The 15,482-nt window shown below is 45.7% G+C and overlaps 1 protein-coding gene across 5 annotated transcripts in view; it reads right to left on the bottom strand.

Moving 5' to 3' along the window:
* The window catches only part of UPF2 (UPF2 regulator of nonsense mediated mRNA decay), a 766,220-nt gene that overhangs the window by 358,094 nt on the left and 392,644 nt on the right, over window positions 1-15,482 (bottom strand). For all 5 annotated transcript variants that reach the window (XM_069627785.1, XM_069627784.1, XM_069627788.1 and 2 more), the window contains exon 11: window positions 4,615-4,731. In XM_069627785.1, the coding sequence (XP_069483886.1) occupies window positions 4,615-4,731 (117 nt within the window). The remainder of the gene's footprint in view (window positions 1-4,614; window positions 4,732-15,482) is intronic.

The following is a 15,482-nucleotide window of genomic DNA, read 5'->3' on the forward strand; positions in this document are numbered from 1 at the left end:
AATCATTTCTTAGTCTTCTCAACAATTCCTATGTTTGTCTCTGTAAAACTTTTTACATAAAATAAATTATTTTTCTTGCCGTTCAGCTTTACACAACTATTCACAATTGCCTGCCTTAACTTCACTGACAGAGTCCAGGTGCTGCGTTATGCACAGTTCTCCTCCGACCCACGTTGAAAATCTAACACCTCCTCTGCACTAATCTGAAAACTCACCACGCTGCCTCTGATGATGCTGCGCTGATAACCAATGAAATAGCACCACTTGAATGGAAAAAAGAAAAGAAATCACTACACACCAACTGTTGGTTCACTGAAGAACTGCACTCAATGCAATCCCTCAAAAGAGCAGCTTTAAAAAACTGGCAATCTAACGCATTCAGCAGCACCAAAAACGATTTTAATTTAATCTCCAAGCAATACAAAACAGCTATCACTGCTGCCAAAGCCAACACTTTCAACGCACGAATCTCCAATGCCAAATCGCACTCTAAAGAGATCTTCGCCATCTTCAAAGAGCTCATCTCCCCCCCCCCCCCCAATACACCGGATGAAATAACTAAAGATGAAGCCTGGTGTGCCAGCATTCAAAATGCCATGCTACACAAAATTGACCTCCTCCAAAAGAAAATCAAAGACCATTGCAAAGCCCTACCTCAACAGACAGGTTCCAAGCCTTCTAACACACCATCATCCACCTCCAAGCCCACCATACCGGACTTCTCTTTCAGGGACGTCAGTGAGACAGAAGTTGTCAATCTACTAAAAAATCTCAAACCCTCCCCTTGTAAAGGCGATATTTGCCCACCAAAACTCATGAAGGACTGCGCAGACTGCTTTGCGCCGCTCTTTACGGCTTTCATTAACGAGTCTTTTAAAACAGGCATTATCCCTGCTAGCCTCAAAGAGGCCTGGGTCCGGCCCCTCCTAAAAAAACCACCCTCGACCCCCTACAACCGAACAACTACAGACCAATAACCACAGTGCCATTCCTCCTGAAACTACTGGACAAAGCCGCACATTGCCAAATCCAGCACTTTCTGGAAACCCACTCCATCCTTGGGTCGAGGCAATCAAGCTTCCGGAAAGGACACGGCACAGAAACAGCTCTGGTGGATCTGAAGAATCGGATCACCCAAATCATGGACAAGGGCAAGCCAGCTCTCCTGCTCCTCCTAGATCTCTCAGCCGCGTTTGATCTAGTTGACCACAAGACCCTCACCTCACACCTCACTCTCTCTGCTAACTTTTCCAAAGAATCAGCGCGATGGGTCACCTCCTTCCTAGAAGGTAGAGCCATGAAAGTCTTCTCGGACATAGCCATTGCCACTCCCACAACAATCCACTGCGGGGTCCCTCAAGGATCCTGCACTGCGCCCACACTCTACAACCTGTTCACTAAACCCCTTTTTGACAAACTCGACTCATACGGCATTACATACACTAACTACGCGGACAACACAAGTACTCCACTCGATCTATGCCATCATCCAGGCCTGGATGGCTACAAATGGCCTCTGCCTTAACGGAGACAAGACTGAAATCATGATATTAGGTCAACAGAGCACCCTAGACAAACTGGACATACTGTATGCTAATTTCTCCATTGACAACTCCATCATCCCCGTCTCCACAGCGGTAAAGACACTGGGAGTATACATAGACTCCTCTCTATCCATGAACAGACAAGTCAGTGCAATCACCTCCTCTTCTGCGCATACCACTAAACTCAAACGCCATCAAGCCATACCTCTCCAAATTCAACTGCCTCTCCATAGCCAGAGCAACCATTGGAGCCAAACTGGACTATTGCAATGCCCTCGTAGCGGGCACTTCAGCAAAAAACCTAAACAGACTCCAAGTCACACAGAATAATGCTCTCCGGGCCGCCCTTAGCATCCCAAGAAGAGAGAATATCTCTCATGCCAGACTCTCAGCCCAATGGCTCCCGGTCAAAGAACGGATTACACTCAAAATCCTCACCCTCACGCACAAATGCCTCTCCTTCTCCGCCCCGTCCTATCTATCAGAGACCATCTCCAAACCCTCCTCCGCCCGACCCACCAGGACGCAATACACCAATTTACTCTGCATCCCACGCATCAAAAAAGCCAAAGCCGGTGGCCTAACTTTCCCCTACATTGCAGCCAAGACCTGGAACGCTCTTCCTGCAGACAGAGCGGAGAACTCGCTCCCGATTTTTCGTAGGAAACTGAAGACCTCCTTCCTTGCTCAATAATCTGTGACCCCCGCCATGCCATGTAAATACTCTGCATTGCTATTTGTACAAATATCATATTGCCTTTGTAAATAATGTATTCCTTGTTATTATTGTATTATTGCAACTAAGATATGCCTGTAACAAGCGCCACAATGCCCCCGTGCTGACGTGAGCTCTACAAATTTGAATAAATAAACCATCGGCTTCTTCACAGGGAAACCCGACGCGCTGGCAACCGTTTCCTCACAAGCTTCTGAGTGACAAAATGATGCACGTCAGCATTACACACGCGCACGCCGAGGGGTCCTTTACTCTAGGACTTGTCTTCAATGCCTCTCCATCTCCATTACGGCCACGGAGATTCAGAGATGGTGGTTTATCTCTTGCGCAACATTAGTTGAAGTTAGTACACGCGTGCTATTTAGTTTTAACACATGCGCACCAAGTTTTGAGTTGACAGTTTACGCGTCCAAGTAAAGAGATGGAGGTTTATTTCTCTCTGCTTCACCTTCAAGAACACAGTAACAGTTACTTTCTATAACTACCAAACAATTTTATCCTCATCTTTAATATTTACAAATTGTACAATAGTGTCTTATCCATTACTTCTTTCTCTGAAAATAATTCACTTAGCTTTTTCTTGTTGCTGAAGCGGTCAACTTCCTTCCTCTTATACTGCTCACAACTTAACATTAAATAAGGCCTTTGACTTGTTTTTGGATGGATTCTATGGATATCTCTGGAGCTTAAAATGTGATGACCTTTTGCAAGCTTCCAAACTACCTCACAGATGCAGCTCAGCCAATCAATTATAAGGATCACTACCTACACCTTGGGCTGGGATCACTCAAGACGCCTACATTCAAAGTTTTAATGAAAACAAACCTTGGCAATTCTTCCCAAAAAAGCAACAGGTTCAAAAGCAAACATCCTTCCAGCGCCTCACACCTGCCTTGTGCACTAAGCACGCTTTTCTAACTCGCAGACCAAAGGGGAACCTGCCAACATCCGTAATATTAACAATCACCTGGCATTTAAAAAGGCCCTCAAAACCTGGCTCTTCCATTCCCACTCTGGGTCAGTATCGACAGTATAAACACAACAACACCCATTCATGCACCAAAGAATGCAGCTACGGCAAATGCTATTCCGGTCTAGCAGCACACATAGCCGTCCACACTGAAACCCCCGACGTAACTCAACACCTCTGCCATTAGTATACAGCAACAACCTATGAAAAAATGTCGGTCTAGCTGGGCACACATCGAATTACCGGCACAAACGTTCCATCCTAAACCCAACAGCACCTACCCACATGCCTGAACAACAGGCTGCTTACTTGGGCCCAGCCAACCAGCCTAAGTCCTAACCTGGCAAAATGCAAACATGCATCTTTAATTCAACTCTTAGAACCTCACACATGGACTGCGGTCACAGAAGGAATTCCAACCACAAAGCGCATTGAGGCCATACAAATGGGGAAAGGGTGCTATATAAATGAATACAATAGTCTTGTGGGGGATCCTGTTTCTCAAACTGACACCTGGATATCTTCACTGGTGGCTCTTCTGGTCCTCCTCGATATTGTGTGCTGACATATTACACCTGTAGAGAAGAGCTGGGACTTAGGCCTTTTCCCCATACACACAGATTGCCTACTGACTTTGTTCCATTTACGTCTATTGGAACTTTCTACTTGCCTGAACCTGTTACTTTGGGGGTACTTATCAGCCCCTGATATTTTTTCCTGCATCCAGTATGGTTGTAGTGAGGTTTAGGCCAAAAACAGTAATTCTAGTACTTCCATCAGATTTCTATTGTATTTTGAAAGTCATTCTCTCCACTTCTTTAACTGGGAATGGTATTTACACTATTTTCTGCAACACTATTATTCCCTGAAGTGTATAGCCTTGGTCATTTTGATGTTGTCTGGCTGGGTTTTAGAATCGTTTTCCCCTCTGGAACCTTCAGTAGTATGTGTGCACTGATTTTTGCATAATATTATGTACCAGTGGGGAACCATTTTAATATCTCGACTCCTTTTCCCGCCCCTTATCTCTATGTTGTGAGCCTTTCACATGACAAGGGGCTTACAGACTCTAAAGAGACACGTTGGAAAATCCCTACCGAGCAAACACAAGATCGACCTTGACAATGTCAAACATTTTGCACATCCATACAGAGTTTCATATTTTGAAGCTTGTGTCACACATACAGAAAGGAACATTTAAAACGAATTGTAGAGAAGAAAGCTTTTTCATTTTCTTTTCCAAAAAGCTACTGCATGAATAACTCTCAATCACGTTCTTCTTTTATATTAACCAATTATTTCTACATTGTCGAAGTGCAGCAACAATACATTACACCAATGGAAGATGGGATGCTTTATCTTACCAAAAGAACACTGGTACGTAAGTGAGAATCTGGTGACCGGAAAAGGAACCTTCCACAGGTTTCCAGCAAAGTGCACGCCATTTCAATGTGGTGATGAGAGAAATCAGACAGGAGCATCTGAGGAGTATCAGAATGAGAAGTTCTAGATTACACAACATACTGACTGACTGCACTTCAGCACTTGCATTAACCTGAATTTAGACTTATCCACTACTGAGCACACCCCTTCATTGAAGCCATTTCCATGCAACAAGCAATGCAAAGACTAAACACACAGTGGCAAAGGCAACAGTTTGGGCTTTTGTGTAGGCAGGAGATCAGCATTTTCAAGACACTGCAATAATGGGACCACCTAGCAAACACTGGCAACAGTTGGAAAATGCTGTTCGTAACTAGGCATAGCATGGCAGTGCCTCGCAAATGTCTAATGCCTAAGCAGGAGCCAAAACTGTTGTCTTGGCCAATGCTTGCATTTATTATCAACCCACCTCAAGGACCAGATACTATAATGCAAATATTGCTTATAAATCAAGTGGGTGAAGGCACACTTGCTGAAGGCATTTGTATTACACCATGAGCGAGTTTACAACTGCAAATAAGCCATTTCCTCTAATCGGACCACACTGGAATGTCATTGGCATCCAGGTAAAAGCCAATGGCTAGATCCATGTCATCTCAGGAGTGTGTGTTTCAAGTGGCAAAGAGCAAATATAAACTGCCAATAGTCACATGGACAAACCAAATAGAGTGTCCCTCCTCAATTCAATCCTTACTAGTTCATGTGCTGAACTTGCAGCGCCACCCAATAGCCAAAACTAAGCTTAAAAGGCAAAGTATTTAATGAAATGACCGCAAGTAAACAGGCGATTATCTATCTGGTAAAATGGAATCTGTGATATGTTATAACAGCATTAGTGGATTACTGATTGAAGGCATTTTTTTGCAATCATGGTTTTAGTCTAATGCATCTCCCTCTTCCCATTACCTCCCAGTAGATACCATTTCAATTTTTCCATTCATTACATCCTTGGCCAAATCTAGCCCAGCTATTCCTTTCACAATTTGTTAAACATCCAACACTGCGGGAGTGCCATAGGGTAGAAGACAAGATGGCCACAATGTTAATGTTAAAGGATATTTGTACCGCGCACTATCACCACCGGAGTGGTCCCCTGGCGGCTCTGAAAAAGGGAGAAGGGGGGTGGGGGGTTGAGTTAGTGGGAATAAGCTGGAGAAGTGCAATAGAGCAGTGATGTGCTCGTGGCAGCCTCAGCCGGTGGGTCAGTTGGCTGGACGTGGGGTGTTATACGGTCGGTAGTCGTCGTGTGCTGTTGTGCAAATCTATGTGTGGTCTGTTTTGCTGTTGCGTGTAGTGAAGTTTGTGCGGATTGCTGTGTTTTAGTTTTGTGGTTGTGTTTGGTTAGAATTTCAGAGATGTATGTAGAGGGGTGAAATTGTTAGTTAGTGTTAGTTACAATCTAAAACATCCTATAGTAGCACAGAGGCTGAGAAGACTGCCCCCCTGAGAAAGCGAGGGCACAAAGAAGGTGCTTTTTATCTAGTGATTTTGGGAGTGAGCGGTCATGCCAGATCTGCACCACTCAAGCACCTTACGATCTGAGCTCATGCTTATGGTGTCACAGTGCCTGGATTAGTTAGTGATGGGCATGATAGTTGCTGATACTATGTGAGCAGAGGGCACAGTGAGCACCATAAGACAACCTGCTGGCTGTTGGCAAGGACTCTCTATAGAGGTCAGCATGCTGGTAGCTTGAAGCAGATAGCTAGGGAGGTGCTGTAAGGAACGCTAAAGACGGACACAAGTGATCACAGTTCAAGGGGGTGGAAAAGCGCCTAATCTAAATCTAAGTTGGGAGCAAGCGTCGACCATCAAATGAAAAATAAGGCAGTACTTGTGGCTTTGTGTCAAAATAAAAGGGCATATAAGAAAAACCTATTGCCAATTGCTTACAACTAAATTACACAAAGAGTGTGGGATAAGGGTTCAATAAAGAACTAAGTGTCCTCAAAGAATAAATCAGTATGCGATTGCCAGGGGTCTCCCTTCCCCACGTTTTCAGCACAGGAAAAGGTGGGACCTTGGAGCACAGCACACGCTCGAGCTTTCTCAGCACAGCTTATAGTTCCGTTCCAGCTATCAGGCTCTCAATGGATAATACATTTCAATGAAATGTCTCTTACCTTTGAGGGCCTGATGTATTCCACAACAAACAAAAGGTTCCTTTATAAATGGACTTTGAGTGAGGACTTTTCCCCCTTGGATCTCCCTCGACCAGGCTCGGACCCATTTGACAAGGGGGACCATTCACTTTCCCTGGTCTTCCAGTGCTTCTTACTTTTACCACTCTTGTCTTTTTAAATACTTCAGGCTTCGGCCTCAGATTGTCGACTTCCCTCTGCCGGGTTCACTCTCGCCAACTTTTACAGAGAGTTAACTGTAGACACCCCTTGGTCGGGTTCACTTCGCTTAACGCGCTATTCTAGTTGTCGTCTTCCCTCTGCTGGGTTCACTCTCGCCAACTTCCACAGACAGTTCACTATGGGACTTCAGACTACGCCCCCTCGATAGCATCCCTCCGCCGGGTTCACTCTCGCCAACTTTTAACAAACAGTTCATGTATTAGTTTTCACCATGTGGGATTAATTTCGCTTTCTTTCACAATCATCGGTTGGTCAAAGACTTTCGACGGTACAGGGGATTTTACAAGGCCCCGTATGACCACTTTAACCTCCCTTTGCCTCTTCCCAAGACTTTATGGGGATGGTGGTCTCTTATCAGTGGGTAATCGGCCACAGTTTCCTGCGTGAGCACCCACGTGGTGCCGGTCGCCTCTCCTACAGGTTTTCCCCTCTTTTCTCAATAGTTCCTTTCAAAGTTCAAATCAGCGCTTGCTACTTTACATTTAACAATCGACTCTGCAATAGCGGTTTGGGAGAATTCTCAGAAATTTGCTAATTCCCTCCACCTTAGAGACCCCCAGCAACTTTGCTGGATTTTGAGGACTTGATTTTCTAAACCTGGAGAGAGTGAGACCCTTTTCCCCCCCCACTCTCTCAAGTATTTTAATGTGATTTTGAACACTGTTTCTTTTGTTGGTGGAGTCTGGCAAACCCCATAGGCATCTTTTTACATTGTGTCACACAGCACCTTCAGTGCAGTGGCACAGGGAAGTCTTTCGGATCTCCCCAAGGTTTAAATACCTTCTCTTGGTTAAACTACTGTTTCCAAGGGCAGTGAAGTGAAATTGACTTTACTTACATTTCTAACTTTCAAGACCCAGCACACACTAATTTACCATGAGGTGCTGGAGGGGTTACCTAGTATCCCTTTTTGTCTAGCTTCTCAGGTAAAATTTGTATGTTACCCTTTCCTCACAATGGCTGGTGGCAGTGGTTTCGTTTGAACTACTGTGGTGTGTGTGCTTACCGCGGGCTGCGTTTGCAGCTGCAGTAAAGCACCCAAGGGTGCCATTTTTGTCAAAATAGCCCCAGTCTTCTTTTTTCGTCATTTCTTTGTGGAAAGGTCCTTCTTGGGATTTACTCTGTGTGCCAAACCAGGTTTGGTCCCATTGTTCGCTTCGCCTTTGGCGTGATTCAGGATTGAAGCCTGCCTCCGGCTCCAGGTTTGCTGGGGTAGGCAGGAAATGAGGGAGGTGCCCAAAGCTCCCTGTGCTTAGTCTCCTATGAGAATCAAATGCACTCTGTGGTGATCTGGCAAGGACAGCCACCCTGCTGCTTGACTGACAGCTAGGCTGGAATGAATGAGAGAGAACTGAATAAAAGGAGAGTCTTTTGGCTTGGAAGGCAGAGTCGACCACTGGACGAAGGAACCGAAGAAGAACTTTAAGAGGACGCCTGCTGCAACTCCTGGTCCATTGGTTTGCCCAGTGAAGCCCTGCTGCTGTGCAGGAGCTCCAAATTCGTATCGAAAGAGAAGCCCCTGCAAGGACGACTTCTCCCTTTGAGTTGGTGGGACAATCAGCTCCAAAGTAATCCAGCTTGACATCTATCTCAGAGCTGGTTGAATGTCAACAGAGTTGATGCTGGAAACTGTATAGCCAGGGAGAGGAACACCAGATTGTGTGCGTTGCGATTAAGCTGGCCTAGAGCTCCAGGAAGATCCTCCGGACTCCCAGGAAGCAGGACTGACCGAGCCTGAGCCCCCTCAACAGAGTGCGGGACCCCAGAAGCAAGGAAGGTCCATCTCGACAGCCAGGAACCGCAGTGTTGCTATTTGCAGTAGACGCGAGGAGCAGAACACTTAACAGCCACTGGAAGTGAAGTTTGCCGGTTGCGCGTTTTGACCGTCCCAATGCAGTGCAGGAGTCCCCCGACGTCCTCCCTCTTGTCCCCATGATGGAGGCCCAGGAACAGTGAGATCTGCAGAGCTGCACAGGAACAGGAGTCATCTGCTGTATCTGTTCTTCATTTTAAAGGTACTATAGCAAGTCTAAGAGAACTTACCTCTTGCTGAAGAGTTGCTTGCATCTCCTACTACTCAAGCCTAATCAATTTGTGGCCCTACATTTGATTCTTCTTTTCTTCAAAGACTTCTACAACATTGTGCAAAGACTTTTCCATGAACCTACCAGAAGTGCTTCATCCGGTATGCAGTGATATAATCGCAGCAAAAATTACGCCTGTACAAAAAAATTGCGGCCAAAATGCTGTGGTTTGCCCCATTAAAGGTGACCCCATTACACCATTTAAGGGGAGCGGAGGTTGCAGGGGTGTCCCCCCCTCCCCTTAAATGATATAATAATGGGTCCAGGGCTTGTGGGGGTGTCCCCCGCATCCTTTACATGGATTGCGGCGGCAAAACCACTGCCTTTTTGCCGCAATATTGTGTCCACAGCCATTTTTGCCGCGATTTTAACACATGGAACCCTTCATCCTATGTAAGACTTTTGCCCATTGACTTTGGCCTAGCCTATTGTACTGAGTGACTCTTCTTGAGGGGAGAGGGGGGAGGGGGTGAACCAAAAGTATTTGCCTGCAATAATATTTGTGATCTCTTATGTTCTAAATAATCTTTTCCTTTGACTTATTACTATATGATCCTAAATGCAGCAGTGACATATTAATGTCCCCAGCACCCGAACAATTGAAGTCACCTGAGGGTGTAGGTAGTGTCTGTGGGCCATCCCAAAAGGGTATGTACTGATTTAGAGATATTAAGAGTGTGTATTTCATGGAGTGTATTTGAGTGTTACTATTATATTGCTCCCTTCTGAAGAAGGCTTATTCTAACTGACTGATAAATTAATAATTGTTTATTCAAGAAACCTTGAGTGTAAGAGTTTAATTGAATACTTCTAACTGTAAATCTCTGTGTAACTCCACTACAGCTCACATTGGCCCCTCCGAGGTAAGCCTTGCTGCTCAACACGCTACCAAAACTGTATAGTACAAGCATATACCAAAGGTTATGTTAGCTATTCCTGTAGTCCGAGTTGTTTGTAGTGTTCCCAGAGGGTACTGCATACAAACTTTGCCTAACAATCCTGAAGGTCCAATGGCACCAACTATTCCTGGAGTCGAAGGGCCTGAAGAATCTGCGAAAGAGTAACCATCTTGAACTTTTTCTTGCAGAGGAACTTGGTCAAGTATCTCAAGTCCAAGATGGGTTGCAATCCTCCGCCCTTGTTGGGGATTAGAAAATAAGACTAGTACCAACCTTGATTCCACGCTGTCACAGGTACGGAATTGAACGTGCCTTTCTCCAACAGGGTGCGAATCTCCTTTAAGAGGAGCGGATCCAGATCCATCAAGGCTTGGCCTCTTGGAGGACAATCCAGGGGTCTTCTGTGGGGAGCCAATGACTCAAAGTGATTTTGGGTTGTAGCTGATGTAAGGGTGTCCCTAATACCACAATCAATACACCCCTCTAGGGAAATAAGGCAAAAAGGCAAACTTGTAAGGATAACAACTTTAATCTTACAAATTAGGATGGTAGCAAGGGACTCTGCTGCCTGAACGGTCTTCTCCTGTGCCTCTGCCCGTTCCTTTCCTGCCAAAGTGGTTTCAAGCAGGGGTTTATAGAGTCCTGGTTTGCCATGGTGCTATCACTGGAGCTGGATCATGACTTCAGCCAAATCAGTCATCCCTGCATAATAGGGATACTCCAAAGCCTTCTTTCTTCGTTGTCAGCAGTTTTGTCAGAGCATGCTGTTCTACATTTTGCTAGCTACGCAAAAACACTGCAGCTCTGCAGACATTTACAAACTAAGAAAACTAAACCTGGTTTTCCATGTTCAAACTTTTTCCAGTCATTCTATCCATATTCCACTCATCCTGCACACATTTATCTGGGTCCTGTAGTGTCCTCTGCACTTTATATTTATAATTGATCTCATTCTGCCGTACAAAAACATGCACGTCCTATTTTTAATGGGCATGGACTCTTGATGGGTAGTGGACACCTGGTGAGTCAATTCCTGCTGGCCATGGTGACAAACACTGCACACTCAGCCTGCAGTCCATTTTGAATCCCACAGGCCACATTCCTTCTGGGAAGGAGGGGGGAGTGTGACCCAGCTACAGCACTAGCTTAGCTTTTAAAATGCCTGGGATCTGACATTACAAATCTATCCAACTAATAGTTAATTGCGCCTTATATTTAGACAATAACTACCTTCTTCAGTACTTGCCTATGTCCATTTATGCAATTATGTTTACATGAGAAAGCCTTCCCAGTGCCCCTCCTCCAACCTAGTCCATTATCACGCCTTAAAGAGGTCTTGCCTAACTCTAAAGCGCTTGGGCGTTCGGGAGAACCCTGGTTCATTCCCAAACACTGAAGCCGAGGGCAAGAAGCAAAGGCTGAGAGTGGAGTTTTCCTCCTGGTCCTTGTGAGCTCTTCTTTGGCCCCTCTGTGGAAACTGGCCTCTTCCTCTAGGAATCGGGGACTAGAAATGAAAAGGCTGACCACTCCAACAATGGGAAGACCCTTGAGATTGTTGAGGTTGGCTTATAGCTGCTCCCAGAGATTTAGCTGCCGCCTTGGACACCGGTCATTTTTCTAGACTCTCATCGGCCTTGGAACCAAAAAGCTGGGAGCTATCAAATCGCATGTCCAAGCGTCTTGATTGGACGTCAGCTGCGAAACTTGACTTTCTCAACCAAGCAAATCTTCTGGCGACAATACTCTCCGTCATAGCTCTGCTTACCAAGTCTGCAGAGTCTAGTCCAGAGTGGAGAGATTGGCACATGTCATCCTTGCCATTCTGCACCAGGTTAAGAACCTCCCCGCTCTCTAGTCCCCCTCAGGGATATGCTACACAGCCAAAGCCATTACTTCCCACAGAGTGTGCGTGTACTTGATCACAGCACAAGTCGCATTAATGGCCTTCAGGGCCATGCTGCTTGTGGAAAACAGCCTCTTCCCTAAGGCATCAAACCTTTTATCATCTCTGTCCGGGAGGGATAGTAGGGTAGGCTGCAGCCTTAGACATTGACACAGCTGCCTGAATCACTAAGTTGTCAGGAGTGGGGGTGTTTTGATAGAAAACCTGGATATGCTGCAACAGGCCGGTATTTCTTGCCCAGATCCTTGTTAACTACCAGTGTCAAATCCAGTTTTAACCAGTTTTCAAACACTCTGGTCCTCAAAGCAGTGTGGAAGGGTAACAAAGGCTCCCCTGGGGGACCGCTATCCAGAATGTCGAAGGCCTTCTTGTTCCAGCATTGCAACTCGTTTTCCCCAACTTGTATATGGTGTGACTTTACCCATCATTGATCTATACGAGGGGTCTGAATGGCTTGAAATCTTGGGGAAATCTGTCTCAGGTGAGGTGTCTAAGCCACTAGCATCCTTCAGAGTGTTCATAAGATTTTGCAACCTGGACTCCCCGGAGATCAACTCATCAGGTATGGGAGTGCCATACTCCAAGCCAAAAGGTATATCCTCTTCCTCCTCAACAATTGACCTCATGGATTTAAAGACCACCATAGATAGAGGTGTATAAGACTGACAAATCGATAGAAGGCTTCGAACTTTTTGAGGGCGTCGACATCTTTAACGGCAACACTGGCTTCGATGGGCCAGGTACCCACTCCTTTACAGCCGTCAAGGAGGAAGACTTAGACTTGGAGAGACAAAGACTATTTCGACGGATGTCGAGGGGACTTAGCGCTTGGGCTCTTGAGCGTGGGAGTAGTGGTCTCAGAAGACACCCTGTCAGTCTTACCAGATGCGATGGGGTCTGAAGCCTTTTTGGGCTCTTTTGAAGGTGCGATTGGAGCGGCCTTCTGAAAAACGTCCAGCATCTGGAGACAAAATTTCACAGAGTCAGCAGAAGATGCCGACTTGCTTGAAAAGTTTACCAGTCTGTCAGGAGTCTGACAGACAACTGAGAACAATGGCATTGCTTGCCTTTTTGTGTGACGAGGGCGAATGACGAGATCTGGATCTCGAGAGTTTTCTGAGAGCTTTTTCACAGGGGATACCTCAGCGGACTCTGTGGAAAGGGTAGTAGAAGGGGATTTACAAGAGGCCTACCTGCCGTGAGTTTCCCCCTTCCTTTCCTTCAAAACCTTCACTGTCATCGACTGACAGGAACCGCAGTCGTCGACTCTGTGGTCCACACCCAAAGACTAAAGGCAGATCCAACGTGGGTCTGTAATGGACATTTTAGCGCAACAATCGGAGCATCGTTTGAAACCAGCCTTCGGTATAGACATTTTTTTACAAATTATAAACCAACTACTGAAAATACGCAATGAGAAATCGCCAAGGTAATGAACCATGCGAAGAGTGCTGAACATGCGGGAAAATGGAACTGAAGCAACAGGCACCGCGCAAGCTTCTTATACCAGCGTCAACGTCATGGCCAAGGACAGGATTGAAGCTAGCAAGGGCCACCACTCAACAGCGCACTGCGCCCGATACTAGGGAAAAGTTTCAGAAGCTGCAAGCAAACCTACGAATATATCAAAGATGAGGAACACATGAACCCATTCGAAGGTTCATTCCCGCCATTGTCATGTTGAGTCCAGAGTTCCTCTCCTGCAGAAGAGTGAGAACACGGAATAAATGTGTGCGCGTGTTAGGATCAAATTTAATTCTTATTATTTGGACTTTGTAGTTCCCCTAAACCTTTTGCTGGATTCTTTGATTTTATAACTTCTTTTGTAGCCAGAGGGACTTCTGCTGAACTCCCTCTGCAAATTATATTGTTTATTGTGCTACCCTTAGTAGCGCTTTGGGTTACAGGATCAAGGTGCTTTTTAAGCATCCCATTTTGTCACAATGCAATCCCATCACCAAAAAAAGTGTTATGTGGCAGGCAAGAGGCAGTTGTGATTTAGCTATGGCTTCATCAGGGATATAGTCACTTTCACCTTAGTAGTAGCCCAATGAACTAATATGCTAGCCAGTGGGGTGCTAAAGGATTATGTTCTTCTCCTCGTCAGTCTGATTTGGGGCATCCCTTCTCTATGTGGACCAGGAAGCAGGGCCAAAACCGCAGTTTTGCTGACGCAGCCTCCACTCATCTACCACGTTTTCCATTGACTTGAGTGGGCTTGTGCTACTTCTGCCACCAGCTCTTCTTGGCCTGCTGGTTCTCAAACCCTGGGCAGGAACTCCTCTTGGGATTTGGGGATGTCATCTCCGGTGTCCTTGCTGGCTGTGTGACCCCTTTGTTGTATATCTAGAAGGCAAGGAAAGCTTACCTTATTTTCCGGTATAACCACAGAATGCTTATTGGGCGTTTGCCTTTGTTCTATAGGGGAAAGACTTGATAACTGATTAACTGGCACTTACGTGGACAGTAAAACATTTCTTAGATCACTCCTTTCTGGAAACCCTGCTGTAAGGCAAGATTATGTGCAACACCCTTTGGGTGCACTACAGCAACCTTGACCTCCTTGCAATAGGAACCCAACCTTTGGTATACGTCTGTACTACACAGGTTGGTAGTGTGGCTGAGCAGCCAGGCTCATCTCAAGAGGGGTCAATGTGAGCAGTAGGGTTTTCACACAGTGTAAGTATTCTAATAAACTCTTCTACACAAGGTTTCTTGATTACACAATTATTAATTTAACAGTCAGTTGAATAAGCCTTCTTCAGAAGGGAGGAATATAACAGTAACACACAGATACATTCCAAAATACACACTCTTAGTTTCTCTAAACTAGCAAGTACCCACTCGGGATGGCACAGACACTTCCTACACCCTCAGGTGACGTAAATAGCTAGGACAATGTGGACATCAATATATCACTGGTACATATGAGAATGCATTACTTACCGTAAAAGCATTTCTGATGGTTGTATCTGCTTAGATTCACATGCTGTGCATAGGTCCGACATCCAGTGGTCACTGAGGAGTATTGCATTTTGTTTTTCGTAGTCGAAAAGGGGACGTCGACAAGGCGTGTCTGAAACACTATCCCTATAGTGACGTGCGTTGTACCCACAATCCCTCACGCGTCGAGGTCCCTCTGTTTGTATTTTTCTGCCCTGAGGGAGCCTTCTAGACGTGAGTGAGTACAGAAAAGAGAGAGATATATAAAGGAAGTCTATGTTCCTTCCATCCGAGCGGGGAGGAAGGGCGGGCGCATGTGAATCTAAGCAGATACAACCATCAGAAATGCTTTTACGGTAAGTAATGCATTCTCTTCTGATGTTTGTTAATCTGCTTAGAATCACATGCTGTGCATAGACTAGCGAGCAGTACCCGGAGTTGGCGGTGGGTTATGAGAAGGAACAGTAGAGAAAAGATGTCTTAATACTGCCTGTCCCACCTGGGAGTCAGATCTAGAGTGTGTATCTAGACAGTAGTGTTTTGTAAAGGTGTGCACAGAACTCCAGGTAGCCGCTTTGCAGATGGACTCAAGGGGAA

Source organism: Ambystoma mexicanum, chromosome 12 (assembly GCF_040938575.1).
Source record: "Ambystoma mexicanum isolate Mex_15411 chromosome 12, UKY_AmexF1_1, whole genome shotgun sequence".
In the NCBI taxonomy this organism is placed as follows: domain Eukaryota; kingdom Metazoa; phylum Chordata; class Amphibia; order Caudata; family Ambystomatidae; genus Ambystoma; species Ambystoma mexicanum.